The 20973-nt window shown below is 44.6% G+C and overlaps 2 protein-coding genes across 5 annotated transcripts in view; both read right to left on the reverse strand.

Annotated features, from left to right (window-relative positions):
• LOC309444099 (SLAIN motif-containing protein-like) overlaps window positions 1–14969 on the reverse strand; it is a 30350-nt gene extending 15381 nt beyond the window's left edge. For 3 of the 4 annotated variants that reach the window (XM_082061656.1, XM_082061655.1, XM_082061653.1), the window contains exons 1-3: window positions 14830–14969; window positions 11600–12321; window positions 261–397 (exon numbers count right to left, since the gene is read on the reverse strand). In XM_082061656.1, coding sequence (XP_081917782.1) covers window positions 261–397; window positions 11600–12300 — 838 coding nt within the window. In that variant the 5' untranslated portion in view covers window positions 12301–12321; window positions 14830–14969. Of the gene's footprint in view, window positions 1–260; window positions 398–11599; window positions 12322–14124; window positions 14254–14829 lie in introns of all 4 variants that reach the window. The other variant, XM_082061654.1, reaches the window with a different exon arrangement.
• Window positions 14970–17007: 2038 nt separating this feature from the next.
• ZNF185 (zinc finger protein 185 with LIM domain) overlaps window positions 17008–20973 on the reverse strand; it is a gene marked incomplete at its 5' end in the record, with an annotated part of 36965 nt that continues 32999 nt past the window's right edge. The window contains 4 exons of the mRNA XM_082061695.1: window positions 17008–18683; window positions 19468–19566; window positions 20154–20256; window positions 20616–20696. Of these exons, the coding sequence (XP_081917821.1) occupies window positions 19468–19566; window positions 20154–20256; window positions 20616–20696 (283 nt within the window). The 3' untranslated portion in view covers window positions 17008–18683. The remainder of the gene's footprint in view (window positions 18684–19467; window positions 19567–20153; window positions 20257–20615; window positions 20697–20973) is intronic.

The raw sequence follows: 20973 nt of genomic DNA on the forward strand, positions 1-20973 counted from the left end.
TATAATCAGCAGTTTTCTTAACATTTACAGAATGATCTCTTATCTTCAGCAGTTGAGGCATTACCAATGTAAACCAAAAGCAGGGAGGTTTTTACATAATGACAAAGACATTTACACAAACATTTGTTATCTCTGCAGATATTCTCCACTTCAGCAACCACAAACTTCATGTCTCCTTTGCTTTACTGTTTCTCAGCAACATAAAGTACCCAAGTGGTAATAAAAGACACATGAAGCAGCAATTATTATAGTGTACATACCTTGGTCGAGTCTGGTGATAAGAGTTCGGCAGGCTGCTTCTGTTTCAGGACTGGGATTGTCCAACACCTGTCGGCACCATTTTAAAGGCGAGTCTGTTTTCTGATCTGTCGTAGATTTTCGTGGCGACACATAGAGCCTTTGCAAGGATTGAAAGGAGAGTAAAAAATGCTCATTAACTCAAAGCTTACAGCCAAAGTAGCATTTACTAAGGTACACATAACAGTAAGCAATAGAAAAGTTATCCAAAGATCTACTTTCTCAAGTCTGACTGTTGTATTTTTCATTAAACCCCCCCAGCTCTAGATATTCCACCTGTATTGCACTGCAGGCCACAGTTGTCTCTGATCTTCTCGCAGCAGCTCTGAGACACTGAATGAACAGCACATGGTCTCCTCATGGATTTCAGGGATAAATAATTTAATTGGAAGATTTAGAAATTTTCAGTCATTTAGGAAGTATGGCCACATGCAAGCTTTCCTTTTTCACAGAATGACAGAATCCCAGAATGTGAGGGGTTGGAAGGGACCTGGAAAGCTCATCCAGTGCAATCCCCCCATGGAGCAGGAACACCCAGATGAGGTTACACAGGAAGGTGTCCAGGCGGGTTGGAATGTCTGCACAGAAGGAGACTCCACAACCTCCCTGGGCAGCCTGGGCCAGGCTCTGCCACCCTCACCCCCAACAAGTTTCTTCTCAAATTTAAGGGGAACCTCCTGTGTTCCAGTTTGCACCCATTGCCCCTTGTCCTGTCACTGGTTGTCACCCAGAAGAGCCTGGCTCCATCCTCCTGACACTCCCCCTTTCCATGTTGATCTCCAGGAATGAGTCCCCCCTCAGTCTCCTCCAGCTCCAGAGCCCCAGCTCCCTCAGCCTTTCCTCACACGGGAGATGCTCCACTCCCTCCAGCATCTTGGTGGCTGCGCTGGACTCTCTCCAGCAGTTCCCTGTCCTGCTGGAACTGAGGGGCCACAACTGCACACAATATTCCAGGTGTGGTCTCCCCAGGGCAGAGCAGAGGGGCAGGAGAACCTCTCTGACCTACTGACCACCCCCTTCTAACCCACCCCAGGCACCATTGGCCTTCCTGGCCACAAGGGCCCAGTGCTGGCTCATGGTCATCCTGCTGTCCCCAGGACCCCCAGGTCCCTTTCCCCTATGCTGCTCTCCAACAGGTCACTTCCCAACTTATACTGGAACCTGGGGTTGTTCCTGCCCAGATTCAAGACTCTACACTTGCCCTTGTTATGTTTCATTAAATTTTTGCCCGCCCAGCTCTCCAGCCTGTCCAGGTCTCTGATGGCAGCACAGCTTCCAGTGTCACCACTCCTCCCAGCTTGGTGTCATCAGCAAACTTGCTGACAGTCACTCTGTTCCCTCGTCCAAATCACTGATGAATATATTGAATAGTACTCATCCCAGCACTGCCCCCTGAGGCACTGCACTGGATACAGGCCTCCAACCGGACTCTGCCCCACTGACCACGACTCTCTGGCTTCTTCCCTTCAGCCAGTTCGCAGTCCACCTCATCCAGACCACACTCCCTCAGTTTAGCTGTAAGGATGCTGTGGGAGACTGTGTCAAATGCCTTTGACACAGTGTCTTCCTTTTTATTGTAATGTTAAATAAGTTCTCCCAAAGCCTATATTTTTGACAGTTCTAATACACCTAGCATTGTTCTGCATATACACAGAGGATTAGCCTTATGTACAGGCAGATTTAATCAACTTATAGTATTGGATTATTTACAACTGATCTTGTGTAAAGTAGCTTCTTAACTATTAATTATTTTGTAAGTAGAAAATTTCTCTCAAGACATGTCAAACGGTACAGGAGCCAGACTGAAAAGCAAGTCAAGTACTTTACTTACATACCTCACATTTGCAATTTTAAAGTCAAAAAATCCCAACAAAGAAAAGCACCCTGTATTTTAACATCTTTGCTATTTAGCACCTCACTTACAACTTCTGTGTGAGGAAACAAAATGAAACACAGTATTGTGTACATATAAAAGGTAAATGGTTTTTAATTCTTGCATGTCACTTGGAGCAGAACACCCTCAGGTAGAGGGTATAGAGATCTCGATTACTCAATAGCACCAGAGAGGCAGGAATAGAAACAAGAAGTGTCGTCATTAACAGAATCTGCCCACAGATACAACAAATTCCCTGTATATAATAATATGTACCTTACTTTAACATTAGACTTCCATCGAAGTAATCTTAACATGCATATTTACTATGAATGCATTGCTACAAAAGCATATTTAATACATTATTCTGCTGAAGTCATTCAAAGCACCATAAATAGAATTCACAGGTAAGAAACTAAGCTCTGTGATGATGAACTTAAGGACCCGCGTCTCTGCACTTTCTGGAAAAGCGTGCGAAGTGATCACCTCTCAATAAAAAAGCAGAGACAGAATTTCTGAAAGCACCAGCTCTTTTTGGTCTTGTTCACAAGACTATGAGGTTCTTCAGTTTAAGTTTCAAACTACTGAAGTTGTCCACAATATAATTTCTTAGAATTAAGTGTGCTAGAAGAAGAAAACTTCCAAGCCTTTGAAATAGTGGAGGTATTGAATATCTTTCTAGAAGGGATATGCTTTGAGACTAAATTCTGGGGGATGAATGAGGTGGTAAATGCCCCATCCCTGGAGACATTCCAGGCCAGGCTGGACGGGGCTCTGAGCAACCTGAGCTGGTGAAGATGTCCCTGTCATGGCAGGGGTGGCACGAGGGGAGATTTTAAGGTTTCTTCAACCCAAACTGTTCTGTGATTCTATGAATGTCCCAGAACCTGACGGAGAAGTTTCGCTGTCGTCTGCAGACATGAAGTCCAGTACTCAAGTCCATCTGTGTCACCAGGCTCTGACAAACTGCTCCTGTGGCCTTTAGCGAGCACAACTCTGTAAATTCAACATCAACAGGCTTCACGGGTCCTAAGCTCCAGCAAGGGAGTTCTTCTGTGCACACAACTGGTATTTTTTTCCACCATCACCTTCTTTGCAAGTACCAGCCCGGCACCACTTCACCCTGTGAACCGCTCAAATTGATGCAAAACCCTCTTGGTCACCAGCAAACCAGCTACAGCCACACTCCATCATTTACACTGCTCCCAACAGCTGTCCTCACACTGATAATATTTCACCTTCCTCAGTGCAAAAGCCAGGATTTGAGCATAAAATGATCATGATGATGGTTTTAAGATTTCAAGGGATGCCTGCACACGCTTCAGCTGCTTCCCACTCTCTCTTCTAGCAATAACTTGTGACACTCCTGCAAGATGCATCGTCTTTCTGCTCCAGTTACTCGTTCTCACACAGACACCTCATTTTCAAGAAATTCATAAAATACTCCTTTCCCTAACAAAACCAATATAAATCATCAGCTATTTTAGTAATTATCCCATTAATTTCTAAAAAAAAAAAAATACAGAAACATAATACATGACTCTCAGTTGTTAAGTGTCCTACCTGGGAAAGCAAAGTTTGGCTAAAATAAAACATATGGAGAACTGGGATATTTAAAATATTGTACTGGAATCAAAATGTCCCTCTAACCTATTACCGTGTCTACTTACCCATATCCAGGTAAGGATAAGCACAGAAATAATTAATCCAAAAGCTGTCCCCAATTCACATATCTTAATAATATCCCTGGCCAGACCCATCTTTTTCAGGAGAGAATTCAGTCTCTTTAGTCGTGTCTCATACAGAAACTTTTTCATACCAAGCTTTACACACGCAAATAAAAAAGATCCAAAAGGTAATTTGCTATTGACAAAATAACGCTGAGAAATGTGAATACAAATATGTGAATGTGCAATGTTATCTTTTATGAAAGAGCCCACAAGCATCTCCTGCTGCTTTTCTGCACGGGTAAATGAGCATTACAACTGCTCCGATCCAATAAAACAGAGAAAGCAAAGCGCTCGCTCACTCTGGATTTATTTTACAGCTCAGACCAAAAAAGAAGCAATAAAACCATCAAACAAAAAAGAGGCCAACAGCCTCCTAAGGGCAGGTCACGCTGTTCTTCACATATTTTAGGTTAACAGAGAAAATCCTGCTCTACTTCAGCTAGTAGCTGTTCTACCCAGCACCTTCCACGCTTTTAACTGTGCTTCTCCTCAGGACCGTATCAGCTGAAAAGACGAACACTTGTTTGATTGCTGTCTTCTCCAAATGTGCTGGCATAGCTTGTTCTTCTGCAGCACTGCACATCAGCAGCTGAGAAACCAAAACCACCAGGTTAACACAGTGTCACATTTCCAGCGGAACTAAACCAGGCTTTCTTCCGAAAGAGCTTTATGTGATAAGCTAAACTCACTCTGCTCTGTTTAAAAAGATGCAGAATGTTATTTCTGGTAGTTTTATCCTCTAAGGCTGTTTGATTTGTCAGGTTAACTTAATCCAATAAGCGCTGGAAAAAATGTACTCGGGCATGTCATTAACTATGCACACGGCTGCCAATTTATGAGTCAGCCAAAGTCTTTTGGGTTTAACAAACACCCGATTACTGAATAAGCTTTACCTCACATTCTGTTCCTACAGCTCAGCAGTTTGGATGTGAAGAGTGTTCTGTTTCAACGGCAAACGGTTATGCTTTGAATATTTTCTTTTGTCAAATTGCAAATGACAATTAAGGAGTTATTTAGATAGTTACAAGGCCTAATGCAAAATATAGAAAGCAAACATTTGGGCATATATTCTCAATTTTCTGTATAGGGTTTTGATGCGTAACTTATTAAACATGAATGAGATTTTCTTCAGCTTCTGTGGGGAAACCCTTACATAAAGCATCTGTAGTTTCTGCTTACTCTGTGTTTCCCTTTCCCCTACAAAATACTTTATAAAATACGCCTCTGTTAACAGACAAGTGGTTTTAGTCATGCAGCAAGCAAGAGATTTTTTTCTTCCATTAACAAGATATGCACTCAAAAATAAATTTGTGGAATTCTTTGCACTTTATTCTGACATGTTCCAATCTATTAAAAACACAGCATCTTCTAAAGATACTATTTTTCTTTTGGGGCCAACGTCACAGAAGGATTAATGGGAGTTAACGGCCACTATTGTTTGATTTTGAAAATGCTGCTTTAAATAAAAAGCCCAAGAATCTGGAAAACATATGACAACTTTCTCAACTTGCAAACTGTACCAAAAACCAGCATCTTCGCAATTTAGCAACACATCAAATCAGTCGTAGCAGTACAAGTCAGTATTGCCTGAGAATTTAAGATCCTACCCATGAAGAATATTTGCTCTAGTAGATATATAGATCATAAGAAGGTAATTCAGGCTGCAGAAAGATGTATAACTAGGCACATTAGTAAACTGAACTGATATAAGACACGTGCTGGGTTTATTATACATCTTCCACGGCTCTGAGCACCAATAGCTACAGCAGTACCAAAAAGGGCAGATGTTACACCCATTTTCAAACCTTTGAGTTGTATACATCAGTGAAAGGACAGAGAGACCCGAGGTAGCTAAATACGTTTAGAACAAATTAGGTTTCTAAAATACAACCCCAGAAAATACTAAGAAGGCAGCTAAATTATGCTATAAAGTGTGTATTTTGAACAGATTTTTCATTTTATATATCAGATTCAGAGAGTTGATTTTTTAGATTTATTACTGTGCTTATGCTGTTCTAGTGTCAAATTTAAACACTACTGTTGAACAGAAATACCAACACCAACTACACAGTGTTGTGGAGTGGAAAGAGGTCTTGAAATTATAGAAACATAAAAGGAAACAAGGAGAAAAATCCTGTGGAAAACACTCCACACAAAAACATTATAGTATTAGCTCAAGTAGAGGTTTGAGCCTTTATTCCCAAGAGACAAAAATTAGAAAGAGAGAAAAGAAACCTACACTGCAAAACCCAGAAGAGGCAGCACACTTTTTCATGTCTATCTAGTGACTAATCCTGCTGAACAACATACCAAAAATCTCATCACAAAGTCACAGAAGCTCTAAATATCTCATTAGCTTAAGCTCATGACACAGCCAAGCATCTATAAAATTATCAAAAGGAACCTTATGGGACAACTTAGGAGTTGTATTATATTATCCGTAGCCTGCAGAGGGGTGTTGAGCAGCTCTGGCAGCAATCCTGCTGCAGCAAGGGCAGAGGCACTCAGCACGCAGGCTACCATCCCTGCTCCTCGTTTTACACAAAGAACCCTGAGCCAACACCTCCAACATTTCAACAAGAACTTGGACATTTTAAGCCTCAGCCGTCAAAAGCAATTAAACCTGAAAGGTTGTATTTTGCACACAAGCAGGTCGATTTTTCCTTTCAGATGATTCAGCTCTGACACTGGCAATTACTGGAACAAGGAGTCCTGATGGTCACACAGAATCCCAGAATGTCAGGGGTTGGAAGGGACCTGGAAAGCTCATCCAGTGCAATCCCCCCATGGAGCAGGAACACCCAGATGAGGTTACACAGGAAGGTGTCCAGGCGGGTTGGAATGTCTGCACAGAAGGAGACTCCACAACCTCCCTGGGCAGCCTGGGCCAGGCTCTGCCACCCTCACCCCAAACAAGTTTCTTCTCAGATTTAAGCAGAACCTCCTGTGTTCCAGTTTGTACCCATTGCCCCTTGTCCTGTCACTGGTTGTCACCCAGAAGAGCCTGGCTCCATCCTCCTGACACTCCCCCTTTCCATATTGATCCCCAGGGATGAGTCCCCCCTCAGTCTCCTCTTGTCCAGCTCCAGAGCCCCAGCTCCCTCAGCCTTTCCTCACACGGGAGATGCTCCACTCCCTGCAGCATCTTGGTGGCTGCGCTGGACTCTCTCCAGCAGTTCCCTGTGCTGCTGGAACTGAGGGGCCACAACTGGACACAATACTCCAGGTGTGGTCTCAACGGACACATCATCCTAGAGGTGCACAGAGGGTTTGGAAGGAGCTCATTGACCCAGACACCACACAGAGCATCATACCTGCAGCTGGGACAGGTGGGTAACACGCTATGCAAACAAGCTACTCAGGAAATGGTTTTGATAAGTCATCTGTACGTTAAATAATGCAACAGAGCTAACTGACCTATTGTTAAAAATACCTCTGGAAGGTTTTCATAAGACAATCAGTCTGGGAAAGCAATTTGCAAATTACTGGTTTTAAGTCATGTAGAGTTTTGCTGGCAAGGAAACATCACAGGCAAACTACTGCATGGCTGTGGAAATGTACAAATTGATTATATAGAGAGCAGGGAATTAAAAGTTCCCCCCGAAATGAGAAGCACAAGATGGCATATTTTTGTGCAGAATCACATCCTCATTTAACAAAACTTCTCCAGAATTTTTTGTCCTATCTCTGATAGTACAACAAGCTAATGATGTTGATAACCTGCAGCATGTTGAATTCAAAGCCTTGAGACATTAATATAGAGGGCCAGGGGATGTGGGTGAAAACACACACACCCAGGAAACTCCTAAATAGTAACTAATTTGAGCAAACAATGCTCCTTCTTCCTACAAAGACTATTCCAAGGGTGTGCTACTTGCTGAGTTGAACTCTTGGATTCAAGCAGGAGACAACACAACACTCAGGTGAAGGCAGTGCAACCTGTTTTCAGCTGAAAGACAAGCAGAACATCATACATAAAAGCTTATCTAAAGCCCTGTGTTAAACCACTAGCAGTTTTGCCACTTGGCTCAAGATCTTAATCAACAGCAGTAGCAACTCCGGAGAGCCACGTTCAAGGGCCTCTTTCCTTCCAACAAGAAGGAAACCTAAAGTTGTGCAAGGTAAGGCATGAACAGAGAGTTTGGTGCTCCTTCCATCAATGGAGATGGAGGCAAAACCAGCCTAATCCAGTAAAAAGGATAAAGAGCATTACAAAGTGTAAGGCTTTTCACCTCCGCCATTTATTTCTCTCTCTTTCATCCAATGACGCATTAATAAGAACAGTTTAGACAGGGTTGGAATTTGAATAATTTAATCATAATTCCAAGTCAAAATTCTCTCTCTGAAGTCTTACCAGGAAAAAATCTGACAAAACACCAAATGAGTAGCATGAGAATGCACAACAAAATGCTGACCACAAATCACTGCACAAAGAACAATGAACTAAACATACAAAAGACCACAACTTAACTCTTATGTACGGGGAGTACCTAAGAAAACAAACAGGAAGCCAAACAAGGGACCGCTATTGAAGGCATATCTTGTTTTTTCCCTTCTGTAGAGGTAACAGCCTTTCCACAAACAGCTCAGGCGCTGCCCTGTAACATAAGGGAATGAACCAGTGACCAGGAACGGGCAAACGGCCATGAAGTCTGAGTGAAGCTTCATGCTGAGCTCACCAGCACGGGAAGCCGACTTTCCCCTGCCTGGGTCTCCAGGATATTTACAATTTTGAACAGCTATTTGAGAAAGTGACCCAAGAAAGCAAGTCAAGGGACAGACACCAAAGAAGTAGAGTTACAGGTACCTCATGTTTCACAGGAGTTCAGTCGTTGCAAGGTTGTTTTTCAAAACAAAACCTTTGACCACATCAATATTGCTGAAGCCGAGGGAAGCTGCACAGAAATGTTTGCAAGTTTCATCTGAATAAAACCGATAATTCAAAAACAGTGCAGAAACGGAGACTCTGCACCTGCAGAGGAATGTACCAATTCATCTGACCCACTCCCTCATGCTTCAGGGCAATAGTTTTTTGCTGTAAACACCTCAGTTCAAATAGCAAAATCCACCCAGCAGAATTAACTACAGGTTTCAAGCCTACTAAGTCATGGGCACAAGCACAATACCACTATAGGAATTACCATGAAGTTTGGGCCTCTTCTGAAAACAAGAATGACATGAAGGAACAAGAACTAAAGCCTCTCTTTTTGAAAGCTTCCTACTCTCCACTCCCTATTTTAAACTCTTTCATACTTTAAAATACAAAATGAGTTCTTTGTTTTCTTTAAGGTATAAACCATCATCCCCTCTACTAGATAACATTAAAGAAAAGGTCAGTGAACCAAAAAGACCAGGCTGTTAAAATGTATCAATTCAGCAGTGACAGGAAAAAACAAAGCCACTGCCAATTTCTCAGAAATTACCAAAAATCATAAGTATCAAAGTACACGTAATATGTTCCAAAATTAGCTGTGGTTTTACCCCCCCCAACGTATAATATTAAAAAAAAGGATTGCAAATATAACAATATAGTAAGCTATTCACTTTGACTAACACACTGCTTGACACATTTAGATATTACTTCCATCCAGGCAATACAAAATTCCTCCAGTCAGCAAAGCCACCTTATTAAAGTTGATCGTAACTCCATACAGCACTAACGGGGGGTTTTGTTGGGTTATTTTGTTTGTTTTTTAAAAAAGCCCAATGAATGCAAGAATATCTGCACAGACAGGATGTGAGATATGCTTACAAAGAGAATTTAGGATATTTGGCAATAAGCACAGCCATGCACTATTGACTGTATTGATCATTATTTGTTCCCCACTTGAGGTTTAGCTGGAGAAGTCTAGAACAAGAAGTCATTGTAAAAACAGCTTTTTTACCAGGTTTGTTCGACAAAAGGCAAACAAACCAGACAGAAGCAATGCAACACGATCAAAGGGAATTTATGATAACACAACTTGCACAAGACCTCCATAATACCACCGTTATCTAATCTCCTTGAGGTGCCTCTTTTTAACGTTAGCCTGTATTAACCAAATTTGCCAAGAAGAGAGAGGTATTGAAAGCATGAAGATCCTACAAGGCCTAGTGAGAAGGGCACCTGGTAAAGAGGAACAACCTTATCAGCCACCAGCTCGAGGGGAGGTTAATAAACCGAGCCTCTGTGTGCAGAATCTCTCCTGACTGCACTGAACACTATTCACCGCCCATGGAAATCTCAGCCTCCAACTGGTTTCTTTATGAAGATAGTTTCAATATAGTTTGAAGAATCTCTCATGGCACAGGCTATATAAACATGAAGATAAACCAAGCTGTTTTCATTAACATGGAAATAATGGAGCATGTCTTTCAAATTCAACCTGTTAAAATATGCTCTTATCTGGTTTGAGGCTTTTTTTTTAAAAATAAATCTGATCAAAATGCTGTTTAGGTATGCTAAAGAGTTTCAGTGATCAAGTTAGAGACAGTATTTGGGTTTTACATGAAAGCTTGCAAATAAAAAAAATCACGACTGGCAGCAGAAGTTAAAAACAAACGAGAAGCCACTTGTGCCATGTGCAGCCAGCAGAGGTGTGCAAATGAACCTTGTGAATGCCCAGAAAAAAGAACACATAAGAAGAAACTCAAATTGGAAGAACACTTTATACATTCCTTTCCAAAACGAACACTGCAAAGTCAGTCTTCTCTCAACTGTAATCTCAAAAATACTTTACCCTGTTTTTAATATAACCTTGATTTCGCCTTGAGCTGATGTCACCACATCGCTGAACTCCATTGCATTAGCAAACATTTACCTTCACTTATAACGGCTAATGAATTTTTAGAGTTTAAGATTTGTTTTGTATTCAGCAACCATTCTGCAATGCTATTTTCGCCGCCAGATTAATCTCTAGCTACACAATTTCAAACCGCAATGTACAGATCCCCAAGGCTATCCTACAATGTCTCGTAATTGAGAACTCCAGGTAAAAATCTCAAGTCACAGCCATTGCAGGAGCTGGAAGTAGCTTCGAACTTTAACCACCTCTGGAAGGGCAAGGGAAATTAATCTGCTGATTTATAAAACAAGTTCTGAACAAGGCTGCTGGTAGAGAGTCCTACAGTCAGGTCAGTTAAGGACGACATCACTGAACTGTTTCAGTTCATGTCTCTGAACAAAAGAAACAGGCTAACTGCAGAGAAACAGGTTTCAGGAAATTGAAATGGTGTGCCTTCTTAGATAGGAGTGAAAGCCACAAATTCTAAACAGTCTAAGGTTTCAGTTTGCATTTTACAAAACTCTTCTCCAAATATAGTACTTGACAGTTATGTACAAAGTTTAAAAACTGCATTATTCACTCATTACACATAAATCATAGAATTGTTTTTCTTTGAAAAGACCTTCAAGATCATCAAGTCCAAATAAAGTAACACAGATGGAAAGTTTTCCATGCTTGCTACAGCAGTGTCAGGAAGAAAAGAGGAAAGACAAGCCTTATAGTTGAGATGATTTTTTAAAAAATCCATAATACTCTGGCTAAATGGTCTTAAAATAAGAACAGACGATAATGAGAACTGCATTCTTGCTGCTAAAAGTCAAAACACTATAAAGAAATCACCTTATACCCTTACAAATTAATGCACACCTAAACATAGAAACTCCCAACGGCAGCAGCCTAAGTTCCAGGTATTACTGAAGTTTTGAGATACATACCAGCAATCTTCTTCTTCAGTGCAATTTTCAAGTTCTAACACTGTCACTTCATCCAGATCTGTGTTATTTGAAAGACTTTCTAGATCTCCACATTTCTCTTTGGGATTTTGTTCATTTATTTTAACTGAGGAATCAACACCCGCAATGACCAGGTTTCCCATAAGCTCTGAGCTGTCGCTTGTATCCACAAGTGAGGAACATCTGATTTTATCATCACTCTTCATTTCCACCTTACACACGTTGGAAGACAATTCCTCAGTGGCACTGTTGCAACCGTATCGCATTTGAGCATCTATGTCTTTTTTTAAGCAGTTGTTCTCTCCTTCCTCTTTCCTTATTTTGCTTAATTGGTTGTGCAGATCTGCCATGATTTGCAATTCTTGCTTCTCGGTTATGGCGTTGATGCTGTTATTGATTTCCATCCCGTTGAGCCCAGGGTTATCCACAGCAGCGTGGATGTCACTCTGCGGGTTTGTCCCAAGCGTGCTCCTGCTGCTCTTCATTCTCGGGTGCTGATTCTCCATCTCCAGCCTCCTCACCAGCTCCCGCAGCTTCCGCACCTCCTCCAGCTCCGCTCCAACCTCCTCGGCCGCCGGCTCCGCGTCAGGGCCCATGGCAGAGTTCGCTGTCGAGTCTCGTCCTAAGTCAGGCTCCAGAGCACGATCCTGATGGATAACTGGGGCATTTCCAGGAACTACCATCACCCGATACACACGGCTTCACTGCAAGACACGAAAAACACATGAAAGCTCCACAAAGATACACGATTTTTTTAAGCAAACGCGAATTAAACACCAAAAATTCTGATTTTTGTGAGCATTAACAAGGTGGCTGAATATAATCAAAATCTATTGAAAAAGAACAACTGAAATTAGTATGAAGCATTTCAAGCACAAATTACTCATTTTAAATAGCTAGGATGTGCAACTATTATGCTATAAATGAGACCGTATAAAAGGAAGCTGATTTAATCATGCACAATAGTTTAGTTTCCATCTGTTTACAAACAAAATGCGTGAGAAAATGACTGACTGAGCAAAGTCAGGAAACATAATTAGCAAGGTGCTGACGTCAGACAATGACAGCATTAAGAAAATGGTAAAAACATCCTTTGTTCCTTACCAGGTTTATCCTGCAAAACCAGAAAAAACTTGAAAACATTTCTGTATCAATTTATATCAAAGATTAATGACAGGAACTGCAGTTACCGTGTACACGAAAATGCACATAACTGGTGTCTTTACTGGTATATTTTGCTGTTACAACTAAAAAAAAGGCAAGCTCTCTGATGCAAATACAGTGAAAAACAGAGAGAAAATAGATAAATACATCACACCATAGATTACATCTTCCAATAAGCTTCATAAAATGAAGCCATCTCTGCTTTTCCTGTCTTAAGTGCAACCTGTGGTTGTGTTGACCAAGGGAGAGCCCACAGAGCATCGTCAGGCAGATTTAAAGTGCCCGGGTGTTCAGGCTTCCCCAAAGCCACAAAATAATGCTGGTGCATTTAACACACACTTTTACAGCACTTACAGATAATTAAGCAAACACTGATTTCTCCCTGCACTAGTGATTTACCCGAGTTGTCAGTTTCAGTGTGTACATTCATTTCTGAATTGACTCTTCACTGAAAAGCCCCTAAGATGAGACTGATGTTCTACAGAGTAAGTAAAACAGATTTCCCTTAAAAGAAATCCTTCCTATTTTGCAGAAGGAGGGCAAACAGACTGACAGACAGAAGTGGGAGACAGACAACACAGCCAATTCAAAATTTAAAAGATCTGATGCAGGCTTTGCAACTGCATTTGAACCCTGATTTTTCACAGCTCTACATGTTCTTCCTTCCTCCCTTTGCTGTCTGAAAATTTCTCCTGTTTTTAAGGCCTAACTGGCAGCAGATAGAGGAAACCACAAAAATTAAATGTCACATAAAGCACACAAAGCAAGGAAGGTTAATAATACAGACACCCCCGCATACACACCTCAGCATCTCCCTATTATAACAGCATTGAGTAAATTTCCTAAAAAAAATACAGTTTTGTTTGCCTGGTTTTGTTGTTTGTTTGGATGTACTTGACAGCTTTTTTAATTTTGGTTCTCTACACACAAGATGAAAATTTTAAGACATATTTGAATTAATAATGAACACGGACAGAACTTAAGAAGAGCTACAGGTGAGCAGAGCTGACCGCATCACACTTTAAACACAGATTTCAAAATCGTGCCTGTAAAAAGCATTGCTGAAGTCATTCTGACTTGGGGAAAATAAGATGAATTTGTAATTACCAAGCAACCCGATTCCTACTCATAAGCCCACTTGGAAAAATCTCCTTGCATGCATTCTTGCTCTTATTAAATCATCCGATCTCTGGATAAGCAACCAAACTAGCATGATTTCCAAAGATATTTCAAAACGAATGCTCAGTAACTCGCTGAGGATGCACCGCTGGAGTGTTTAAGAGTTCTCCTGGTAAAGCAAAAGACAATGACCCAAGGAAGGGGGAAATAATGAGATCGCTCACCCGAAAAATCCATTCCCCTCCAAGGCTGAGGAGCAGCAAAAACTGCATTTTCCTTCCCACCACTGGTAAGTCTTAAAAAATCTAAATAAAGCTCCAAGGATACAGAAGGGAAAAAAAAAATATACAAATCTGCAAGAGTTAGTTTCATTGTATAATGGGCTGGGAAAAAAAAAAAAAAAAAGGAAAAAAAAGAAGGAAGCCGCATTTCAAGCCATTCCTGTGTCGGAGACAATAATTTGGACTTTTTCAGAAAGACATCCGGGTTTCTAACGGCCGGTGAACGGGCTCCCCGCAGCACGGCGGAGATGCGGCTGGGGGGCGAACACCCGCGCGGCCACTGCCCGCCCTTCCGCCGCGGGCGGGCGGCGAACCCGCGGCCCCGCGGCGCCGTGGAGGTTCCCGCCTGGACAGCTCCCGGTGCGCGGGCACGGCCGCGTGAGGGAGGACCCGGGGGAGGAGGAGGAGGCTGAGGGCGGGGAGAGGGTCGCAGCGGGTGCTGTGTGGAGAGCGGGGCCGCCGGGAGGACGCTGCGGCCCGGTGGCGGGGGTGCGCTGCGTGAGGAGCGGGGCGGCGGGGCTGTGAGGGGCCGGAGAGGGTCGGTCGCGACCCTCACAGGGGGGCTCGGGCGCGGCCGGTGTCCGCCGAGCCGAGGGCTCCAGTCACCTGGAACCTCTCCCTTCCCTTCCCCTCCCCGTCTCACGGTACCTGCGGCGGCCGCCGATGGCCGCGGGCGCCCGCTCCGGCGCCGCCGCCACCGCCTCCTTTCTCCGGCGCCGCTGCCGCCCCGCTCAGTAACGGCGGGAGGGAACCGCCGCCGCGCGCGCACTCGGGCCCCGCCTCCTCGCTCGCGCGCGACGCTGCCGCGCGCGCGCCCGTGGCCGGGTAAAGGAAAGTGTGAGGGGAGGCTCGCGCTCCTGCGCATGCGCGCGGAGACGCGGAGCGGCGGCGGGTCCCGCGGGGGCGAGCGCGGCCCGGGCCGGTCACAGCGGGGGGTTCAGGGCACCCGCGCTGCCTCTGCCCTCAGCGGCCCGGCCCTCCCTCCGTGCACCGCGAGGGGCTGCGGGCGTTTGCTGGGGCTTCCTAAGGCTTTACTGAGAGCGCTGGCCCAGGCTGCCCAGGGAGGTTGTGGAGTCTCCTTCTGTGCAGACATTCCAACCCGCCTGGACACCTTCCTGTGTAACCTCATCTGGGTGTTCCTGCTCCATGGGGGGATTGCACTGGATGAGCTTTCCAGGTCCCTTCCAATCCCTGACACTCTGGGATTCTGTGATTTTACTCTGGGAATGAGCCCAGGCAGGCAGGGTTGGTGAGTGAGGGGAAAAGGCATCTTTCCTTGTGCAAACGGTCCTGAAATTAAATGTGCAGAATACAAATAAGCAGGGATATCCCAAAGCTCTGGTAAGCACAAAATATCTCTTCAGGCCGTGGTTTCAGCAGGTGACAATAAATCACAGAATCCCAGAATGTCAGGGGTTGAAGGGCCCTGGAAAGCTCATCCAGTGCAATCCCCCCATGGAGCAGGAACACCCAGATGAGGTTACACAGGAAGGTGTCCAGGCGGGTTGGAATGTCTGCACAGAAGGAGACTCCACAACCTCCCTGGGCAGCCTGGGCCAGGCTCTGCCACCCTCACCCCCAACAAGTTTCTTCTCATATTTCAGTGGAACCTCCTGTGTTCCAGTTTGCACCCATTGCCCCTTGTCCTGTCACTGGTTGTCACCCAGAAGAGCCTGGCTCCATCCTCCTGACACTCCCCCTTTCCATATTGATCCCCATGAATGAGTCCCCCCTCAGTCTCCTCTTGTCCAGCTCCAGAGCCCCAGCTCCCTCAGCCTTTCCTCACATGGGAGATGCTCCACTCCCTTCAGCATCTTGGTGGCTGCGCTGGACTCTCTCCAGCAGTTCCCTGTCCTGCTGGAACTGAGGGGCCCAGAACTGGACACAATATTGCAGATAAAGATGTCATCATTCTTTTCACATGCTCCTCCAAAATGTGTATGCTGGACCCAAATACACCCGCTGGCGCCTTGTGATGTGTGAGCTGTTTTCTTGCCGTCATCAAGGACAAGTGCTGTAAACAATGTTTTTTGTTATGAGTCGGCTGGAACATCCAGTCTGGCGCTGACCCTCCTGAGAGTTGTTCCGGGAAGGTTTGGTCTGTGCAGAGATGCTGGGTTTGCCTCCACCTCTGCTCCCTCACCAGCACCCACCACGTAGCCTTTGTACATTTGGGTGATTTCATGTGAAATAACCTGGTCGAGGTCTGTCCCCAGAAATAAGATCTTTCGTGTCTGTAGAAAATAGCATGACCTCATCCATGATACAGGAGAAATCTGCATGCGGATGACCCTTCCTCCACAAATACGTGGGGATACCAGGAATCAGGAAGATTTATATTTTTAATTACTTTTTTTGTTCAGGAGGGTGGAGCAGGGAGGGGTAGCTCAGCAATTCTTAAGAGTTCAGGCCAAAACAAAGCACATTGTTTTTAGAATAGCTACAGGTTCCTTTTGGGTGACACATGTGTATGTGGGGGAAAAAAATGCTGTTGAACCTTTTGTGATGATGCTACACCCTGGTGCCAACAGGACAGCAGTTCTCAGCCTGCTCCTAGGAAACGTGTGAGGAAGGGATAGGCAGGATCTCAGAGCAGCAGTCCAGACCTCTGCATGATTTTTGAAGTTCCTTTGAGAACACCCTTGTTGGTACCGTTTCTCCTCTCTCATTGCCGCACCTTCCAACAAAGCATTTGGTGACTTTTACTGACAGTCGTGCCCACAGGCCACTGAGAAGCAAAAAACCGACACTAACCGTCAGATCAAAGGGCACGCAACAGGAACGCGTGAAACAGTGAGGAAGCTTCACGTGAGCAAAGACGGTTTATTAGAGCTGTATGCTGAGGTTAAACATTTGCTACAGGGAAACGCGATGCTGAGGAGAGACAGTGCAAAATGTGTGACGGACAAATCCTGTTCCCTGCAAGGCCACACACCCATCAGGAACTCTGGACTCTGCGAGTTATTTCTGCAGATCATCTTCTCAAAGTGCACCTGTAGTTACAGTCCCATCTGTTTTGGTGTTTTAAACAATCGCCCTTCAACTGTGGCATAATGAAACGTGTAACAACCGCTGTACCAGTTGTTCTCCACCATAGACACAGGTACCAGAAAGAAACCACTGGCTGTGGTTTACCAGAAATGAGCAATTAGGGGGGAAGAGACGCTTTGTGACGCTCTTTAACATCTTGGTCACTTAGAAATGTAGGTATGGTACAGCGGCCTAAAAAAAGCAAAGTAGCACTCGTACTGTAAAACACTTGCTAAGCTTTTGCGTGTGTGCCAGCTTCCATGACTAAGTGCAGGAAGAATTATCTAGCTAACAATAGTCTGCATTAGCGCTTTTGCCATCACCTATTTCCATGTAAGAGCTGCTATAGAACTGACCTGGGTGCTTTGTGGACATTCCTGGGGCTTTCAAAGCAGTAACTCTCTGGCCGCGTTCAGAGCTGTTCTGTTAAGGCATAGAGCCTGACTTTCAGGTTTCAGTATTGAGCTTTCTCAGCATCTGAATTAAGGGCTAAAATTATGTGATTCTGACTTTTAGTAAGTACAGCATCTGCTAGAAGTTTGATTTTGTGAGTGAGGTTTTGCGATATACATGATTTCCAGTGAGAAGAGAGGCACTACAGCAAGCCTCGGCGAGGTGGGGGGAAACTCAGATTTCAGTCCAGCAGTGCTCCTTGTCAGGAGAGGCAATTGAGATACCCATTCTCTGGCACGTTTTGTATGGCCGTGAGATGTCAACCGTCAGAGGCCACATTAAAATATCAGGTGAAGGAGAGTGTTATCTGCCCGAACAGCCAGCAGACACACGTGCTGCCGCAGCAGCCCACTGGGGAGCAGGCAGGAAGGGGAAATTGAAGCTGACACACAATTAGAGTAAAGTGAGTCTGCAAGTGCTCCTGAAAGCCCATGGAAAGCAATTGGAAATCAGGCAGACGCTATTTCCAGGCAGAATTTGGGGGTGAGAGGAGCAGAAATAGGCTTTTGCTAAGAACTAAATTCAAACCCTCCCAAGAATCCAGATTTAGTGTTTAACACTCCTCATATCTACTTGTTTTGTGCCAGCTCACACACACTAAGCTGCAGTCCAATTGCAGAAATGAAAGGAAAAAAAACCCCAAAAATGAACAACCACCAAAAAAACCCCAACAAAACAGAAAAGGTTTCTCGTAATAGCTTAAATAGACCTAAGGAGTTCTGCCTGACTTCCAACACAGGGAGCACTCTGGAATCAGCACCTTTGGAAAATCAGCCCCCTTATCTTTGTAGATGCCACTGCCTGCTCCTGTTAACATTGGCACTTGTACCCAGCTGGCAGCACAAACCAGCGGATGATAAACTCATTCATTGTGATGAGGCAACATGAGGGAAAATAACTTGAGGAAAAGAGGAATAGCAGGAATTCTGCTTTCTTAGCCAGTCGGGAACCCCCAGATACATTCTGACACGTGCTGCTGAGGACGTTCCCCTGGCTGCCTTCTCCAGCTTTGCAAAACCCTGCAAGCAAACACAGAGAAGGTGAAGGCAGGAGCTGGGTATCGCACAAAACGCAGTGTTACACAGGTCAGTGGAGCAGGTGAACGTGCAGGAATGAGACGAAAAAGGCTGAGCAGTCCCATTGCATTAAGAGGCAAAGAAAGCAGCCACGCACGCAGTGGGGCAGGTGCCCCCTTTCCCTCCTTCTCTCTGTCGTGATCCCTGACCCCAGTGCAGCAAGAGGGTTTCTGGTTGCTTCTGTGGTGACTCATGCCCCATCCAGATAACCAGACAAAACCATATGCAACCTACTTCCTTGTTGATTTGCTAACAGGACATACGACTCTTTAGTTTGCCCAGTGGTTTTCACTTCAAAGGATCTTTATGCAGAGCAGTAACCACACCTGCCACTGACATGCTGCCCCTGCAGCAGCTGAGCCCAGACACAGGAAGAACTATTAATTACCTGCTAGGAGGAACTCTTAATTACCTTCAGAGAGGACTCCCAAGCTCTAAGGGACATTCCTCTCACCGCTCAAGCCAGGCCTTTGCTTGTCTCCCCCACGTGAAGCTAACGCAGCCTCTTTATCACATTATGGGAAGAGATTCTGGTTCTAACCGAGACCCCTGGGACCAGCTCTAGCTAATTCTGCAACAAGGGTCACTGCTTCCCACTGAAAAGCCACAGGAAAATCCCTGTACGCATCACTCAGTAAATGTGCGGGTTAAATGCTCTTCATTCAGTAAACTCCATGAGCGTTCTCTCATCCAGCCATTTATGCTGACACCGTGAAGGGGCACTCACCTAGAAGAGTTTCTCATAGCACTTGTCACAGTGGACAATGTCCCGGTGGATGAATATTTTATCCAGAAGGTCTCCCATTGCTTTGTGGCAAATTCCACACTGTCAAAGGGAAAACAGGGTGGTTGGACAGTGACCAAAGCACCACACAATAATGACAGCACGGAGGGGGCTGAGAAATGAACAGTCTCTATTATTTTATAAAGATGTGAGGATGCCAAAGTGTGACCAAGTTTGAGGCTAAACTTTTCTACAGCAGACAAATGCCCCTGCAGGCTTCCTCCTCCCACACTCACCATTTCCACAGACTTTACTTGTAAACGTTGCAAAGGTTGAGAGATTCAGCAAGACCTGCAGCAGGGCATAAAGGCCAAATAGCAGCAAGTCTGCCACAAGGACAGGGACATGAGGAAAGAGGGTGGGTGCTATTCTCCCTGCTGACAATAAAGAATTCTTCTTGTTCTAATACACATTTATTTGAGGAGCTGAAAAAACTTTTGGGTACACAACCAACACCCATGGCTGCATGACTTTTTGTTTCGTCCCAATGTGGATGCAAGGATTTGGCACACACTATATACGTTACTCTGAAAGTCTGAGGATGGAATTCGCACCAGGATTCCTCCTCCCACCACTCCATTTCACAGCAGCACACAGAGGGCAGTCAGTAGTTAAGAGTTTTTTTTTACCCTGAAACAGTATTCGTGGCAGCAGATGTTCAGATGCTCTATTATGATCTTGGGGCAGTCTCGGATCTCGCGGCTGCAGTAACTGCAAACAGGTTCACTGCACCTGTGAAGGAACAGGAGAGTGAATTCCTCTTAACACAAACTGGTTCCAGTCCCAGTGCTGGTACCAGAGGTTTCTTACCTAACACCAGCACTGCTCTCTATGAGCAACCTGCTTCTGCATGTGTTTGACTGTGTCCACTGGCAGCACAGAGGGACACATGTTATCCCAGGGATGCAGAGACCACAACAGTGGGGCAGTACAGATCTTTAAGTCCATATCACTGTATTTTCCAAAGACCATTTACAGTTCATGCTGTTATTTCGCCAAACACACACCAATATTGTAAAAAAGCAAAACCTTAAAGTCATTTCTGCTTAACAGTTTGCTGAAACCCCCAAGGCAACCCCAAACTGTCCTACCTCTGCAGGGGAGCGCCAGACAGGTAGCTGTGGTGGCTATAGGGTGCTCTCTCCGAATCGGTGAAATCTACAAGGCTGCCACTGGAGACAGAAGGAAATATCAGCACTTGGCAGTGATATATGGGAAAAGCATCTCAGATGGAATCACTAAGCACCAACCTAAAGTCCTAACTGCAACGTCCCAGTTGCCTGTTCCTTGGAGAGAAGGTTGGTCCTTCCTAACCAGCTCTGAAAAGGCATTTCCCTAATGGAGAGGGCTGCCCTGACGGACAGAGCAGGGCTGTCAGCAGCACTATCTACATCTTTGCTGTATTTATGTATAACATCATCTAGGTGTTCCTGCTTTGGCGGGGGGATT

The sequence above is a fragment of the Streptopelia decaocto genome (assembly GCF_964273445.1).
Source record: "Streptopelia decaocto genome assembly, chromosome: 10".
Classification (NCBI taxonomy): Eukaryota; Metazoa; Chordata; class Aves; order Columbiformes; family Columbidae; genus Streptopelia; species Streptopelia decaocto.